The 17,812-nt window shown below is 49.7% G+C and overlaps 1 protein-coding gene across 4 annotated transcripts in view; it reads right to left on the reverse strand.

Moving 5' to 3' along the window:
* The window catches only part of CNNM4 (cyclin and CBS domain divalent metal cation transport mediator 4), a 938,359-nt gene that overhangs the window by 598,476 nt on the left and 322,071 nt on the right, over positions 1 to 17,812 (reverse strand). For all 4 annotated transcript variants that reach the window (XM_069619069.1, XM_069619070.1, XM_069619071.1 and 1 more), the window contains exon 3: positions 7,050 to 7,187. In XM_069619069.1, the coding sequence (XP_069475170.1) occupies positions 7,050 to 7,187 (138 nt within the window). The remainder of the gene's footprint in view (positions 1 to 7,049; positions 7,188 to 17,812) is intronic.

Genomic DNA, 17,812 nt, shown 5'->3' on the forward strand with positions numbered 1-17,812 from the left:
AGGAGAAGTCAGGGATAAATCTTCTGTAATACCCGATCAATCCCAGGAAAGCTCGTATTTGTTTCCTGTTGGTAGGAGTCGGTATATCTTGGATAGCCTGTGTTTTGGATAACTGTGGTTTCAGCACTCCCCCACCTACTATGTGGCCCAGATATTTGGTTTCATTGGTTCCCATCGTGGTCTTCCTGGGGTTGATATGTAGGCCTGCCTTCTGTAAATCAGCCACTACTTGTTCCAGATGGTTCAGATGCGATTCCCAGGATTGGCTGTATACCACAATATCGTCCAGGTAGGCAGCGGCGTATCCAGTATGCGGTCTCAGTATGATGTCCATCAATCTCTGGAATGTGGCGGGAGCCCCGTGAAGACCAAAGGGTAGGACTTTATACTGATATAATCCTCGTGGGGTGGAAAAGGCAGTTTTCTCCCTGTCCTGGGAGCGAAGGGGTATTTGCCAATATCCCTTGGTTAAATCGAGAGTGCTTAAGAAACAGGCTGCTCCCAGGCCCTCCAGGAGTTCGTCCATCCGAGGCATCGGATAGGCTTCGTATCGGGACACCGCGTTCAATTGTCTGTAGTCCATACAGAAACGAACCGAGCCATCCGGTTTAGGGACAAGCACTATGGGTGATGACCAAACGCTGACCGAAGGCTCGATGATGTCCATCCTTAGCATCTCGTCCACTTCGGAATTGATGATGGTTCGCCTGGCTTCGGGTATCCGGTAGGGTCTAAGCCTCACAGGTGGTCCGGGATCTGTTTTGATAACATGTTCAAGTACATCGGTTCTTCCAGGTAAGGCGGAGAAGGCATCAGCAAAAGGGGACAACCGGTTCCTGATGTCCGTCTTCATTTCGAGGGTTAGGGTGTCTCCCCAATTGACTGAATTTAGGGTATCAGGAACGGTGTTCGGGATCTCGTCCGGTTTGGCTTCCTCGATACATACAAAGGCGCTCAGAAGAGGCTCATTCCATTTTTTTAGAAGGTTGATATGATAGACCTTTTCAGGGGTGGTGCGATCGGGCTGGTGTACCCGGTAGGTTACTGGGCTTAGCACTTCAGTGACCTTGTACGGCCCTCTCCATCTAGCCAACAGTTTATTGGTGCTGGTGGGCAGGAGTACCAATACCTGGTCCCCTGGGTTAAAGGTTCTCATACGACTCCCCTTGTTATAGTTTCTTTCTTGAATTGTTTGGGCACGTCCAAGGTTATCTTGGGCCAGGGTACGTAGGGCGGTTAGGTGTTCCTTTAATTCCTCTGTATACTCGGTTAAAGATACTTCTTCTGTGGTTTCCCATTCCTCTTTAACCAGGTCTAGTATTGTTCGAGGTTGTCTCCCAAACAAGAGCTCGAAGGGAGAGAAACCGGTGGATGACTGGGGGGTGTCTCTTAACACCATTAACACTAGGGGAATCACCCGATCCCAGTTTTTTCCATCTGGTCCCGTCACCCTTCTTAGCATCTTCTTGATCGTTTGATTATAACGTTCTACCAGTCCATCAGTCTGGGGATGATATACTGAGGTTCTCAACTGGTTGATCTGGAACTGTCCACATACTTGTTTTAAGAGGGTCGACATAAAATTGGTCCCCTGGTCGGTGATTATCTCGGAGGGAATCCCTACTCGGGCAAAGAATGGAATCAGCTGGTCGCATAACAACCGGGCCGATGTTCCCTTTAGGGGAAAGGCCTCGGGGTATCGAGTAGCGTAGTCGACTACGACCAGTAAGTATCTATAACCCCGGCTGGCTGGTTCCAGGGGTCCCACTATGTCCATGCCGATCCTCTGGAATGGAATCGCAATGAGGGGCATTTTCTGTAGTGGTGCCTTTGCGGGTAGAACCCCGCTAGTCAATTGGCAGGTGGGGCAGTTCTTGCAGTGTTGGGCAACTTCTCCATAAATGCCGGGCCAGTAAAACCTCTTTAGTAGGTTTTGTTGGGTTTTAAGAGAGGCCATGTGACCTCCACAGGGATGGTTGTGGGCCAGTTGTAGCACTATAAGTCGGTGGCTCTTTGGTAGCACCAGTTGTTCCTTCATGGTGTCATCGTCACCCTTATACCTTCGGTATAGGAGACCTTGTCGCAGTAGAAACCCTGGGCCTCTGGCGATGTTGGGTTCCCCTTCCCGGGCGGCTCTTTCTCTGGCCACTCGTAGGGTGGGGTCAGTCAGGGTCTCGCCCCTTATGGTGTCTTCGTTGTCTTCTAGCTTCCAGTCAATAGGTCGGGTCATGTAACTGGCCTGACACCATGCCATCCGGGTCCTCCTCTTTCGCCCGGGTGGGGGTTCCTGGGAGACGGGGTCGGTTCCCGCCGGATCGGTTTTGGACGGGGACTGCCCCTCCCTGGTGTCCCTTAATGTCCGACCGAAACCGGGGAGGTCGGTCCCAATTACCACCGGGGTTGGGAGACAAGGTAGGACGGCAACCCTCAAGGGAGAAGAGGTTTCATTCAAGTCAATCACTACATCCTTCATCGGATAACATTTGGTGTCCCCATGAATGCATCGGATAGGTACAGTTACGTTAGGTAAGCAGGGAGCGTTACTCACGGTTGGTGAAATGGCGGTCTGCCTGCTGCCGCTGTCCAAAAGGGCACGTGATGGTCTGCCGTCGACTCGAACGTCCACCACATATGGTCCTGGGACACCGTTCTCGTCCATCGGGGTCAGATAGCCGATGTCCATGGGTTCGACTGTTCTTCTCCTGGGACAAAACCGGGCTATGTGGCCCCACTCGTTGCACTCATAGCACTGCGGTTGCTTGTAGCTAGGAGTCGGTGCTGGGGCCTTCTCCTCGTTTCCTGGTCTCTTGTCTTCGGGTCTCCTGTTGTTCTCATCGGGAGGTCTCCATCTTATGGGTAAGGCTCGGTTACCCCTAATCATGTGGGGGTCGGATATCGGGATGGCGAAGCGGGCCGATACCCCTGTAGCTGGTAGTCGGAAGTGGCCTGCCTTCTGGTATGCCGATGCAATATCCACGGCCTCGGTCAGGGTGGGTTGATGGTGCTGCCTAACCCATTTTTGCATCTGGCCGGGCAGGGCTTCTACGAATTGTTCCAGAATTATTTTATCGATTAGGGATTGGTTAGCGGGGTTTGGAGCCAACAACCACTTCTCTGCCAGGTCCTTTATCCTATAGTACAGCTGGCGTGGATTCTCCCCGGTCCTGAGCCTGGTTTCCCTCAGTCGGATCCGGTATGCCTCGTCGTCCAAGCCCAAGCGGTCTAGTACGGCAGCCTTGATCTCTCCGTACGGCGTGTTGCCGTTGGGATTTACCGCCTGATAGGCGCCCTGCATCACCCCGGACAGTAGGGGGGCGACGTACTGACCCCACCGGTCAGGAGGCCACTGTGCGTTTCTGGCTATACGTTCGAAACTAGTAAAGAAGAAGGCGGGATCCTCTCCGTCCTTATATTTTTGTAGGAGGGCCGAGGGCACCAGTGGTTGGTTTCTAGTGCTGGCCACTGCATCGGTGAGACGGGACATGGCCTCATGCTGGTTGTCCTGTGCGGTGGTCAATATAGAGCCCTGCAGCTGTATGGCTTGTTGAAAGGCTTGCCGATCCGTAGCTGCTTGTTGGGAATGCAGTTGTAGCATCTGTTGCAATTGTTGTTGGCCCTCAGACAAGGTCTTTATTAACGATTCCATCGCGCTGTCAAAAATCCCACCTTCGTCGCCAGTGTGAAGGGTGGAATTATAGTCGGAGACAGACACGTGCTAAAACAATATTTATTCTGGGTTTAAGGCAGCAGATGCTGTAAGAAAAATCATATGTCCTCCCGGTTAACTTCACCGGTATCTTGTCCTCCTATAATACCACGGTACTGGGCCTGGCTTGGTCCTATCTCGAGCCGCTGTCCGGATAGGCCCACCACTCTGGTTCGCTCTCCTCTCTCCTCCCCGTCTCCTGTGTAATGAGAACAACCCGTTAGTCTCCCTGGGTGCTCTTTTATCACAGGTGGAGGTATCAAGCCCCCACCAATCCCTGAGGGTTTGAGTTAACCCCCTTCTTATTGGTCCCTGGGACATGGTCCCTCCTCTCTTAAGGGTTGCTGTCCCAGCGTGTCGTTCTTCCCGATCCCCTGGTGGTGGAGGGCGGTGGTGTTGGCCCCGTTCCCCTGGTGGTGGAGGGCGGTGGTATTGGCCATGCGGTTGTGGCCGCGACGCGTATGGACGCGTCCTGAGGCAGGGCCCTCCCCCCCCCCAGCAACGTGCAGCTCTGGCAGCGTCATGAGCAGCACGGGGCCAGCGAGCCGGGCGCTGCTTCCCCGTATCCCGTCGTCGCCGTGAACAATGCTCCCCACCCCCCGGACCGGGGCGAACAGGTGAGAGATGAGCGGCCCCGCCGCGGCTGCACATAGCGGCTTCCTGCGTGGCCCCGCCGTGTCCCCCCGTAGCGGCTTTAGCCGCGCGGCTAGTCTCCGCGGGTTTCCCTTTCCCCTCTCTGGCCTCTCTGGCCGCGGACGCGACAGCGCCTCCCGACTCGTGCGGGTCGGCTTCGCGCCGCGGCCGCCGCGGCACCAGCCGAGGCGCTGCTGCTTCACACACTCCTTTCCCTGGTTGCTCATCGATCATTTGATAGCATGTCGTGGGACTTCTTGCCAGACATATTGCCAGCCTATGGTTCGGATCTGTCTTTTGCAAACTAGCAAACTAATACGGGCTAACTTCCAAATGCCAGCCACCATAATTTAAAGTTAATGATAACAGGACAGCTCTGCTACCTTTACGTAAGGGAACGAGGCAAGGATGCCGGTGTCTCCCCTAATCTTTACCTTGGCTAAAGAACCCCTAGCATAAATGATAGGGAGTAACCCGCACATATTAGGTCCGATGCACGTAGGTAACACACAAAGTGGCGCTATGTGCGGACGAAATCTTCTGCTTCCTTCAGAAAACTCTACAGTCGATCCCGCCTTTATTAGATCTTCTCGAAAGATTCTTCATAGTATCAGGCTTCCGCATTAACCATCAAAAGCGGGTGCGTTTGACAATCAGAGAATCACCCGAAACCCAACAGGCAATGCAATCAGCCTTTCATTTCAAGTGGGTAGACAACGACTTTGTATACCTAGGAGCACATATTACTAAATCATATAAAACGCTTATAGGAGCTAACATCCCAGGCCTGTGGAAGGAGACAAAAATGTTGGGAACTCCAAGAAATATCATGGCTGGGTAGGATCATCACAATTAAAATGGCAATCTTACTGAGGTTCCTCTTTGCCTTCCAGGCATTGCCAATCCTCGTACCTGAAAGAGACCTCTTAGACCCTCAGAATGCTGCAATAGACCAATTCATTTGGAAAAAGAAACCACCAAGAATTTCACGCCACATACTATTGAGGTCAAAGGGGATGGGTGGAATGGGGGTCCCGTCAATACAACGTTACTTCTGTGCAGCACAGATTGCACCAATGTTAGACTGCGTATTAAAGGACAGGAGCCCGAAACAGAAGATAATAGGGCAAGGCTGGACACGCACCCCTTTAGCCCATCTGCTGTTCCTACCAAATTCTGTCAGAGCCCCCCTACTAGAATCTACCCATTCTACCCTTATTGCCTGGGCCAAAGCTTGTGTGCAATTGGGGGTTAAAAACAGGTCTTGAACCCCAATCACTGGTGCTACAGAATCCAGAATTCTCCCCAGGAATCATGAAGGGAATCTTTGCACAATGGGAATCACTTGGAATCCTAAGACTAAGGGACATATATAAAGACGGGAAGCCCCTCATATTTATAGAATGTAAAGAAAAGTTTACTTTACCTGGAATATAATGGTTTAGATCCTTCCAAATCAGACACTAGGGTTCCAATGACTGAGTTACTCGGGCGGGTACATGCCTCACCATAGGAATTGAACTCTGGGGGTCTTCTGAAAATATCCAATTGTTATCGCCTGTTAGATAAGGCCTCTGCTGAGGACAAACCTACATACATGACACAATGGGAAAAAGATTTAGGGTCAGAGATCCCAGCAGATTCAAGCAGAAAAAATGGACTTGAGCCCAAAAAAAGCTCTAGGTGCACTGTATTTAGGGAATGTGCAATATAAATATGCTATTAATGGTACATGACCCCCGCAGAGACTACATGCGATCTCACCTGAATATTCTGACAGCTGTTGGCATGGGTGTGGGCAGCTGTGGATCTCATACACATGTGGTGGCTTTGTCCTACAATTCAGACATATTGGCAAGAAATCAGGTCAAGGATAAAAGATATCACCAGGACATTACTTCCTATGAGCCCTTGTATCCTATTGCCGGGGCACGTGTCTGATGATGGTGCTTTTCCTGCATCTGGTCCCAGGGCGGAACTCATAACAGTTACTGTTGGCAGCTAAACTAAATCGAGCACATTTTTGGAAAACAACTGAGGGGCCAATCCCGTCGTACTGGTGGGTCAATATATGGGGAATCGTGGCCATGGAAAACCTGACTGCACACATCATGGGAAACATGACATGATCCTCTCGAACCTGGGCACCATTCTTAGAGTTTATGCAAGACAAGGAACACATGTTTCTCAGGCCACAGACCCTGAAGAATTTATTTCAAAATTGAAGTAAGACCCTTGAGGCCCAAAGGGGGAGGGGAATGTTCAATGAAGAATATGAACTTGAGACACTGAGATACGTAAAGTACCTAAGGACAGCGGAACCGGAACCAATTATTTGTTAACCTTATTATTTGTGGGGGGGGGGGCAGGTTTAAAAATGAAAATGGGAAAAGAAGTTTCGATGACCCTACTATAAATGCTATATTGCGTTTGACTTTGGGCTATGTACATCAAGATAAAAAAAAAAGACATCAATTCCAAGAAAAAAAGGATAGTTGCCAAAATAATAAGATCAAGGACAAAGCACACCACACTGAGCAAAATACAATGCAGGAGGCCAGGGAAAAAAGAGAAATTCCCAAAAGAACGGTGAATTAAGAGAAAGGGGTGGGGTATGTACATAGTGGGATCAGAAGCAGCAAGTCAGAATGGAATCAAGGGCAGCGCAAAATGAGGGCAAAGCAGTTGCAGGGCGGAACTGCACACTCACCGGTAGACAGGAAGCGATGTGCTGCCAGCAGTAACTGTGGCGAGATCTTCACCTTCAGCTCATTGTCCGGGTCCTTGAAGGCAGAGAAATCACGCTTGTTCTTCTGGTGAACAACGCGCTTCTTGTTGCGATTGTCAGCTTTAAAGGAAAAAAGAGGTGGTTAATGGAAGGAAGAACAGTGAGCATACATTCAGTAGACACTTTGGAGGGCTGGGTACAATTCCCATCAACCATGTTGCAACACAAACAACCAAGAGATCCATTACATGGGAACAGGAAAGCATAAAAGTGACAACCCCACCTTTACTTGTTTATCTTATATGATACATTTATTGTTCGTCCCTTGCCAGCTAGTCACCCTCACCTTTTACCCCAGGAAAGAGACTACTTGCATCTGCAGTAAGTTTGCATGAAAGCCCATAAACACTGCTTGTGAAGGAAGCGCTAATGCCTGGATAAATGAAAGCCTTCACCCGTATGCGTAGCCGCAACCAATCAATTTTTGCCCAATTCTAATGGGTGATTTTGGAGATCCAATACATAGCAAGACAACACATCATGAATAGCGTACGTGAATGACAGAAGGAGAAGCAAACTGAGAAGACAGCACTCCTGTCAAGCCCTCCTTCACAGCCCAGGAAATGAGTCATGAATATTCTGTGAATAACCCTGCACGAGCCCCTGTCATACACAGTTGCAAGTCTGCATTTTTCTTCATTTTTATGTACACTTCCATGTACCATTTTGCTGTGAATTGAAAGTATTTTTATAAGATTGGTTTACACATTTACACTTGAGATTAACATGCACGCTTTCATGTTATATACTAAACACTTATTTTGTAAACCATTACTCAGCATCTGGACGTTTTGAGAGTTTTGGTTGCGTGGTGTGTAAGGAACTCATGGTGGCAAAAGTAAAGAAAGACCCAAGTGATCACAGTTCAAGGGTGTTTAGTAAACTGTATAACGGGTGAGGAAAACACCTAATCTAAACCTAAATCTAAGATGGGAGCAAGCTACGAGGATCAAATAATAATGAGGCAGTTCTAGCGGCGTCTTGTCAAATAAAAAGGGCCTAAACTAAAAATAAAATATAGCCAATTCTCACAACTAAATTACAAGTAGTGTGGGATAATGTTCACAAGAAAAGAAAGAGGTGTAAACCAAATGATAAGACAGGATGGTAGTGATGGGGTCTCCCTTCCCCACGTTTTTAGAACATGGGACAAGGCAGGACCTTTGAGCACAAGGTTACAGTTACGCTTCAACGATGCCAGGACCTTCTGGGGCCAAGTCTCTTTCTTGCAAAGTCTCTTGCCTTAGAAGGCCTGCAGTACGATAGACAATAAACAAAACAAAAGAACCTTTGGTAATCCTTCACGTTGGGCGATTGCTCTTCACCCCTTGCATCCCCCTCAGCCGGGCTCTGATCCTTCTTGTAAAGTTAGCCTCCCTCAATCGGGTTCACTATAGCCTTTCACTCAAAATCGTAGCATTCAAACACTCTCAATGTCCTTTTGAACAACTATCCATTGTGGACATCCCTCAGCCGTCACAATGTTCATTGGTATATCCCAGTTTAACCTCTATTCGTAGGCATCTCTCTGTCGGGTTCACATTTGCCAGTTTTACAGTTCAATCAGTTTTTTCCAATGTGCCAAAGACTTTAGAGTGTACAAGGAATTTTGCTCGACCCCTGTAGGACTACTTTATCACTCCACACAGGCCTCTCCCTAAAGCCTCTTGGTTCGAGTAGTTTCAACAAACACAACCCACAAAGGCTTCAGTCAGAGTCCTTCGAATGAGCGCACCGCGATGTCTGACCACTCTGCTTCTGAACCTTCTGCTAGGGTGTCTTTAAAGTTCAGTTGGAACAAGTTACTTACCTGTAACTGTTGTTCTCCAGCATGGGTCTGGCATGGATTCACATGCTCATGAATATTTCCCATCGTCAGGCTGGTAATCCTCAGTAAAGAAAAAATCAGTTTGTTTCGTTTCGGGACTGTCTTTCTACTAATAACCAATCACTGGTCTCTGGGTCATACTGCCCCATCCAATGACTGTCCTCTACCTAAGCCCCTCCTCTGGCAGCCATTTGGTAGCACGTAAAGTGGCAGTAGGACCAAGAGAAGGGCCGCAGAGGATTTGGAGGGAGGGTTCGCATGTGAATCCATGCCAGACCCATGCTGGAGAACAACATTTACAGGTAAGTAACTTGTTCCTTCTCCAGCATGGGGTCTGACATGGATTCACATGCTCATGAATACAAGAATACATAGCAGTACACACATGCACAACCACGGGAGGTGGCAAGGCTCAAGATTAAGCATCTCTTACCTCATCAGGCTCACCTTGAAGCGAACAATTCGCTGAGGCCTTGCCACCTTTGCCTCCTTGGCGACGACGACGTCCTCCGGCCTTGCTGCAGCCTCTGTAGGCCTCTTGCAACGATGAGCGGGCCGCTTGGCGGTACGACAAGGAACCGCCACCAAATCCTTTGGAGGCACCTTGAGACTTGCCTCCGGGGGTCCAAAAGGACAGCCGTCGTTGATGGAGAGAACCCAAGGCCCGGGCCGTCTCAGTGTCCACCTTGATGGCCTGCAGTGACTCGTCCACTGCCTTGCCGAAAAATGTTGTTCTCGTCGAAGGGCATGTCTAGTACCCTGGTCTGAACGTACTGACGGAAGTCGGTGGCCTTGAGCCAACCGCCTGGGTGAAGACAACTGCCATTGCCCATCTGTCGAACCCCAGTGTCGCCGATGTCCGTAGCCACCGTGATGGCGTGGTCCAGCGCCACGTCGCCTTCCTGTAGGATTTCAAGGGCCTCCGCCCTCTTGTCGCCAGGCAGGAACTCCAGGAGGGGAGCGATCTTAAACCACAGCTCCCTGTCGCAGCGCGCCACGATCACGAGGGCCGCTTTGATGGTCGTCGCCGCCAACGAGATGACTCGTCGTCCCATGGCGTCCAGCTTCTTCCCCTCGCCGTCCGGTGGGGAAGTGGAAGTTGATCCCGTCGCACCTGCCGATTTCTTCTAGGCTGCTGCGGAGACCACTGAATCCGGGGACGGCTGAGTTCTAAGGCACATCGGGGAGGAGTCTGGGATCTGGTACTACTTCTTATACCGGTCCCTCTTCGCAGGAGCCGTGGACGGGTTCTTGAGCCGCAACAGTCCTTCGTCCCAGATGTCGTCCAGTAACGGTACTGAGAGGACGGTCTTCCTCTTGGCCTCCTGCCGTTGGTAGAGGAAACCCTCCTTCTGCTCTTCGGGACTGAGCTGGAAAAGATGCCCTGGCGATCATAGCGTGAAAGGAGACAATTTTGTCGGGAGGGGAGGCACGGGCAGGGGGGTGATTGGAGATCCGTAGCGTTGTTGTCCGCACCCGTCGTCTCCGTTCCCGTCTCATCCCTCAGTGGAGGGGAAGCTGGAAAGGAGGGGGAGGATGGATTCACCTCCTCTCGTTCGGAGGACTTCCCGAAGGTCCAGGCGCCACTGGATCATCTGCTAGGGGTAAGGGCAACCTTGTCCTTATCTCCGTACACAGGGTCTGGATAGCCATCAAGATTGCTCCTGAGTTGTCCTGTGGCATTGGCTGCGACATGAGCGACGGCTGGGGAGTGGGGTCCCCAGTTTCCTCGTCGGCTCCACCGTTGCTCTCTAAATCCGCCACGTCGGGATCCCTCCCTTAGGACCGGACTTCCTCGAACCTCTTGTCCAGGATCTTTGCCAGCCAGCTCATCTTCGGAGGTGGTATCTGTGTCCGTTATGGCAACTGTGCCCCCCCTCTTTCTCCTCCTGGGGTTTCACAGGGGTCTTCTCGATAGGCTGAAAAGATGATTCCCTCCGGGGTGGCAGGCGAACTCTAGGCCTGGCAGTCGTCTCCACTGGGGTAGCCTCCACAGGCTTCACCAGGGCTGCCACGACTCCTTCGATCAAGGCCTTAGCCGGGTGAATCAGGGCCTTCGCGACCTTGGGCGTGCCTGAGGCCTTCACCTTGGGGGAGGGTCGCTGCCTCGATCCCCCTCGGCTGTCGCCGTCAGGATCGACCGGGGGTTATCCCGAAGCTTACCCGGGTTCTCCGACTTCCTCTTTACCGAGCCAAAGCGTTGGCTCATGGTTGATGGTGTCAGTGACATCGCGCCCTGCCTGGAAGCCAAGGAGCCCGAACCATTGGCGCTCCCAGTGCCCACGGACTCGCAGTGCATTGCCTTTTGTTGGGCCCCCGTCGCTGGAGCGCCCTCAAAGGTCTTAGAAGAACGCTCAGACTTCTTCCTCTTCTCACCTGCTGCTGAGCTCTTCACCTCCAGCCAGTTGGTGAGTCGAACGGGACGCTCCTTCATTGTCTGTTCGGACATGTTCTTACAAAATGTACAGTCCTTCTCCACGTGCGATTTGTCGTCGTAAAGGCAGTAGAGGCACCGGGAGTGCTCATCTTCCTTGAAGACATTCTGCAATCCGCATCCCAGGCAGCTCCTGAACAGCTTGGATCCAACAGGCGTCGTGTTTCCTTTGTCCTGGGCCATGACCACGCGGGGTAGGCCTCAAAGATCTTCCAGAATCCTCCAAGAAGTGAAAACTTGATGAAAAATTCGCCCTTGAGGGGCGTAGAAAAATTCTGAAACAGGTCCCTGTTGGGCGGAAGTAGAATCAGTGGAGCTTGAGGCTCAATTGACCAAAAATATGAGAGTAAACTCTTTGAAAAAACGCAAAATTCAGTAAAAGCTCGAGAGCTATAGCACAAGGACTCCCAACCCTTGAACGTGCTGTAAAAATCTGAAGATGGCTGCCAGAGAAGGGGCTTAGGTAGAGGGCAGTCATTGTCTGGGGGCAGTATGACCCAGAGACCAGTGATTGGTTATTAGTAGAAAGACAGTTCAGAAACGAAACAAACTGATTTTTTCTTTACCGAGGATTCCCAGCCTGACGACAGGGAATATTCATGAGCATGTGAATCCATGCCAGACCGCATGCTGGAGAAACACAATTTCTTTGTTCATCAGGGTTGCCGCCTACAACCTTGGGCCCAACACAGTTCGGTTTTACTATCTGTCTTCTTCAACTCACTGGCTGTGCTGTTGCAGTTTCTTATCTCTGGAGGCAAGGACAGCCAGCGCTTCCTCCCGCTTTGGCTATCAGTGCAGGGGAGCCCCGTGGACCGTTGGCACCTGTCACACCACACTCCAGCTGAACTTTTTCCTTTTCGGAGGCTTTGCAGGTCTGATTTGGCAAGGGCAGTTCCCCATTCGTCGTCCCTCCAGGTCTCGCCACCTTTCTCCTCCATTTGAACTGCTGGTCCGGTGTAGCCGTTTCCTCGTGCGTTCGGCCTTGCTCAAAGTGTGCGCTCGTGCTCTGCCTTTTATCACTGTGGGGAAGGGAAAGGGCCGTCAGGTGTGCATAGTTATGGTCAATTGCCTGACCCTTGTGTTGGGAAATGTCAGGTAAACTGCTATGGTTTTAGTCTGCTGTCTTTCACGTTGTAGGAAAGTGTTTGTGTCGGAAAAGGGGGTTAGAGCTTCTAAATATCTCACGGGGTAGGATGGGGGAAAAGGGGCTATAAGAAAGGAGGTACCACATCTCGCGCGGAGTCCCGCTGTCACTCCCTGAAGACCCCGCCCCTCTACCCCCATCCAGGTGATCCTCCCCCACTGATGCACCCCCAGGAACTGGATCCAATAGCGATGGTCGTGTCCTGGCCACCTGGATGACAGATCTCCAGGGACTAGTGGGTGAGACACCTTCAGGATTCTCACAGGTGTTACTGAGAGATATGGCAGATGCCTAGGGTCAGCTGATGACGAGGTGCCAGACTACCATCCCAACAAAGAATACAGTGCCTTTTCCATTGCCAAAGGATTATTCCAATCCAAAGCTTTGCCATTTGGACTGCATGGGGCACCTACACAGTTCCAGTTCCACAGGGAATATACAAGTTCATATATGAATGTAAACATTCATACCATGCCCGGGAAGAACATCTGCACCACCTTAAACTGCTCTCCTGTCCAACAAGCAGTGATAACAGCTAATCCAGTGGATTGCTCACTTAAATATTTGATCGCTTTTAGTCCCAATTGACCATTCCAGGAGGCGTATCCTGTAGTTTTTGACCCAGGTTTGCTTACTAACAGATGCTGTCTAAGAACCTAAACTCCCTAAACTAACAGATGCTGTCTAAGAACCTAAACTCCCTAAAATGGAATGAACCAGTATTCCAGGACCCCACAACTGCAAACTGCCCTCCTCCAATATCTAGAATGCTGGACCTGAACCAAATCTTTGCGTTACAAACTGATGAGTCAAAGGTAGGGTTGAGAGGTGTTCTGTTGCAGGTTTAAGATGGAAAATATAAGCATGTTGCATTCATTAGCTGGACGTTATTCACTCGAGAAGCACTCAATGTTACCATTGAAAAGGAATGCATAACTCTCTAATGGGCCGTCAAAGGAATATACTATTGCATTATTATCCATCTGCAAGGTAATTCACTCTTGTTGCAGACCATGCTCCTTTAGGGGTAGTTTGCTCTTCAAACCCTTTGCTTCATCCACCATCCAATGTAGTGGGAGTAACCCCCTGAACGGAGAATTTTGCCTCACTACACCAACCCCCTTTGGGTGCATGATGTCCTGCCTTCCGAGAGGACAAGAAATTAGTCTTTCCTCTCGCCTATTCATCACCTAACAGCAGCTCAGCAGAAGTTGAAAAGAGGAGCACTAGCAAAAAGAGAGGCAGGAGTCCTGCACAAGAGATGCGTCCAAGTCACCACCCCAAATGCTCTCCTGGATAGAGAGATACAGTTAATGTCGGGCACCAACTTTCTGGATGTAAGCAGCATAACTCATGGGGTGAAAAGCAAGTTAAGCATGCCAGATTCCTTGCTGTTGCTGAGCCACCAGAGGATTGAAGAGCCCCACGAGAAGTAAAAGGGAGACCACAGAGGACATGCCAGAAATGCATGTTTGAGAACACTCAACACAGCAAAGGCATGAACAACTGTGTACAGTAAAAAAGCAAAAAACTGACAGACATTCGGTTGCCCAGGCCACCAGGACAAGAGTGAAGTGACCATACAAACTACTAGAGTTCAAACATGAGATGAACTTGATCCAGGAACCAGAGATAAAAGCTCCTAAAACATGATAGCCTTTCTAATACAAATATGTTAAGAAACCAAAGGTGAGAAATGCTGCATTCAGGAAGCTTGAGAGAATGTTTCTAAAGCAGATTAATATTTGTGACAATGAACTGAAGAAGGCTGTATGCAGAGACCACAAAAGAATGATCCTCAAAGAGTTTTTTTTGTAGAATCAAGTGGACATGTACTATATACAGAAACTGGGAGATAAAGGTACCAAAGCATGCAAAGTCTTACGTACAGTTCTTCAAGCATGTGACAAAATAGAACCAGGTGTAACCGTTCCTAGAACATGTAGGAATACAAGTTCCAATTGGAAGACTACTAAACAAAAACTACTACATCCAAGAACTCCAAGATAGGATTTGAACCTAGGTCATTATGGCAGTCCAGGAAAAACTACTGGGAATTCTGACCACATTTGGTTTATAATTTGAAGCTTGAAACCCCTAGATTTCTGCTGACATTTTTTGCCAAACACGGTGTGATGTGCAGAAGTCTCAATGTATTGAAAATGTGCAGACATCTCAGCAACAAACCGGTCTGGCTACTTAAAAACTTGTGTGCCCACTTTTGTCCCTCCAAAGCCACAGGTTCTGACATGTTGACCCAAGGTCTGGCCTGAGAACTTAAGGCCAATGCCCAGAACCTAAGCAAGAGGTTAGGAACTTAGACATAATTGACAGGGAGCGTACCCAAAATAAACAAATGGGATCTGTTTCTAAATCATGCTTGTTCCTTATTAGGAAGATCAAGCACATGCTTCCCTATCTTACCTTCCCCCACCAGGTCATGGTGGCGAATGCACTCGTCTCCTCAACACTTGATTTTGATAATATCTACCTGGGGAGGGAGGGGCTTGTGGCTACATGGCCACAGAATAGGACGTGATTCCTATGTGCTCCTGCTGATCCTTCAATGATCCTGAAGAGAAAATGCGCTTTGAGCCTGCTGTGAAATGCCAATCTGTAACTAAAGAAGTATGAACATAAGGAGTATGCAGTGGTCGAATGCTGGGTGCAATTTGCAGCGCTTGAAGTAAACCGCGAGCTGGAGAAGTTTGCAGAGTCCAGTCGGCGGACAAAAGCAAAATGGCGCCTAGCAGAGAACAAAGGAATGAGTCGTAGGAGAGCCGCACCACAGGGAGAGGAGCCAAGCTCAAGTCTAATAAAAAGCAAACTCTGCTCATTGAAAGAGGGATCGGAAAGAGGGAAAAAGACACGGCGGCAGCGAGTAAGGCTGTTGAGCGTGGGAGTGGCTGCAGTTGCGTGGGGTAGAGCCGGCTGGAAACCACAAAGGGCCGACGAGTATTCAAGAGGTCCTGGAGGTCCAAACTCATGCGCCGGAGGGGCGAACACGATATAAATAACATCGTAGGAAGCGGCAGAGGGATAGAATGAGCCCAGAGCTCTGTGGAATCACCCGGGTGAAAACAGGATTACAGCCTCCAAGATACCAATAACTCTTGAAAAGTTGGAGATCAGGACAGTAATGGACGTGATCGGGAACATCTCTTCGAAGCAGCTGGTGTGCGGTGCAGTCAGACGACTCAGAGGCGGAACCCCTCAAACAACGGCGAACACATTGTATCAGACATTGCACGTGGCGACATATTAGCAAGTGCAGAACTGCAGAGAGCAGGGCTAGTAAAAGAGTGAAATTGACACCTGAACAAAGACGTGAACTCTCTTATATTGTACAAGTAGAGCGGATCCATAACACGGGCAGGCTGACCACAGCAGTGACATTCCAGGCATGCAGCGACACTGTATGGGGGCACAGGCACGGAATTGATACGTACAGCAAAAACCAGAACCCGAATAGGGGTATGTAGCAGAGGAAAATAAACAATACAACAGCTTAACCCACGTGCAGATAGGATCATACATTATAGATAATAATTTGAAGTGCGGAATACAGCGACCGAAGACACCCCATCAGTATACAAATAGTGAAATGTGCCTAAAGTGGAACGACCGACTGATGCTGCCACAGGCTATCGGAGTCGTGTCAGGTTAGCTACTAAAGATCACCATAAGACTTAAACAACCCAAAGGCTGAAAGTAGGCCCACCAGAATTGCGGCTGCCACCAAACAGGCAGGGAAGTACACACGCCTGCAGGTACGCAGCAACGTGAGTGAAACCAATACCAATACAGCCCCCAGCTGATGGAGTCATACGGCACCCACTAGAGCACGTGGGCAATAACAATGGGGCTGACAACTCCCCGGGGTGCTGGTTGACAGAGACACCGGTGAGGAGGAGTGTGCATAAAAGAAAAGACGTATGAACCTAGCACAATGGGTTTAACACTGACCCTCCCAGAAAAAGGCTAGTCCAGGTTGGGTGGGAGCACAAACCAAGTAGTGTCAAGCACAGAGGCCGACTGGATGCAAGCCAATTGCGAATAGAGGTAACGGTCTGAACAACCCGGAAACGCACAGTGATCGCAAAGGCAATACGAATGGGTGCTCAGAGATGGTGCAAAGGCTGATGAACATCTCCAGACCTTGAAGCATTCGCCGTTAAGCACAAGGACAAAAGGAGGAGATGAGGAATATGCGAAGCATGAAGCAATATAAAAGCTCCCTACTATATGGGAAGTTGGAGTGAGACACTGAATAAAGAGTGCAGAGCGAGGGCAAAGGGAAAGAGCCACAAAAGAGTCAATACCGAACGTGTTGCTATACTTACAGCAGAAACACTCCCCCAACACGGCACAGTGATAGCCAAGTGGCTGCACCACGTGAACTTGAGCAGAAAGGAGCACTGAAGAACTAGGAGGCGCTACAATGGCATCTAAAGCAAAGGGAAACAGCCGTCGATCGATGCATTCGCCAAACCTACTCAGACGACGGACGGCGTGAAAACATCGCAGGATGCTCATGAAGGTGAAACACCCGGGTGAATGGACCAGCAAATACTAGAGGCTATAGCAGAGCTGAAGTCGACACTGGAATTCAAAATCAACGCAATGAGTATAGATGTGAACCTCTTTAGACAAGATGTCAGAGCACTGACAGAACACACTGTGGTGATAGAGAAGGAGGTGAAGGCTAAAACAAGCAGTTGCAATAAAACTCAGGAAGTTTCCGTGCTGAAGCAACAGGTGCGGAATCTTGAAAACAGAGCCCAAGAAGCTGAGGGTCGGGCACGGAGGAATAACGTGCAGATAAATGGCCTCCCAGAAGGCGAGGGAGGTCCGAACCTTGACCAACTATATAGAAGACATGCTTTTGCAGGAAATAGGAGCCGGATCACTCACCCAAGGGTTTACTGTGGAAAGAGCGCACAGGGTTCTAACAAGGAGACCGCCGCCTGGAACCCTGCCCCAGTTGATAATTGGCAAGATATTAAATTACAAAGACAGGGAGAGAATACTGGAACACTTCCGGAAAGGAGGAGAATGATTAGCCGGGCATCGGCATCCATCACAGCATACTCTGACTATACCTTTTTGGTGCAAAAACAAAGGATGAGCTACTTGGGCCGTTTAAAGGAGGTTACGGGCCGCCAACCTGAAATATATGTTGCTGTATCCAGCGAAGATGAAGGTCCTGCATAAGGACCGTGCTGTTTTTTTTTTACCCCGGATGATGTGAGCAAATGGATGGACTTGCAAAATAT

Source organism: Ambystoma mexicanum, chromosome 10 (assembly GCF_040938575.1).
Source record: "Ambystoma mexicanum isolate Mex_15411 chromosome 10, UKY_AmexF1_1, whole genome shotgun sequence".
In the NCBI taxonomy this organism is placed as follows: domain Eukaryota; kingdom Metazoa; phylum Chordata; class Amphibia; order Caudata; family Ambystomatidae; genus Ambystoma; species Ambystoma mexicanum.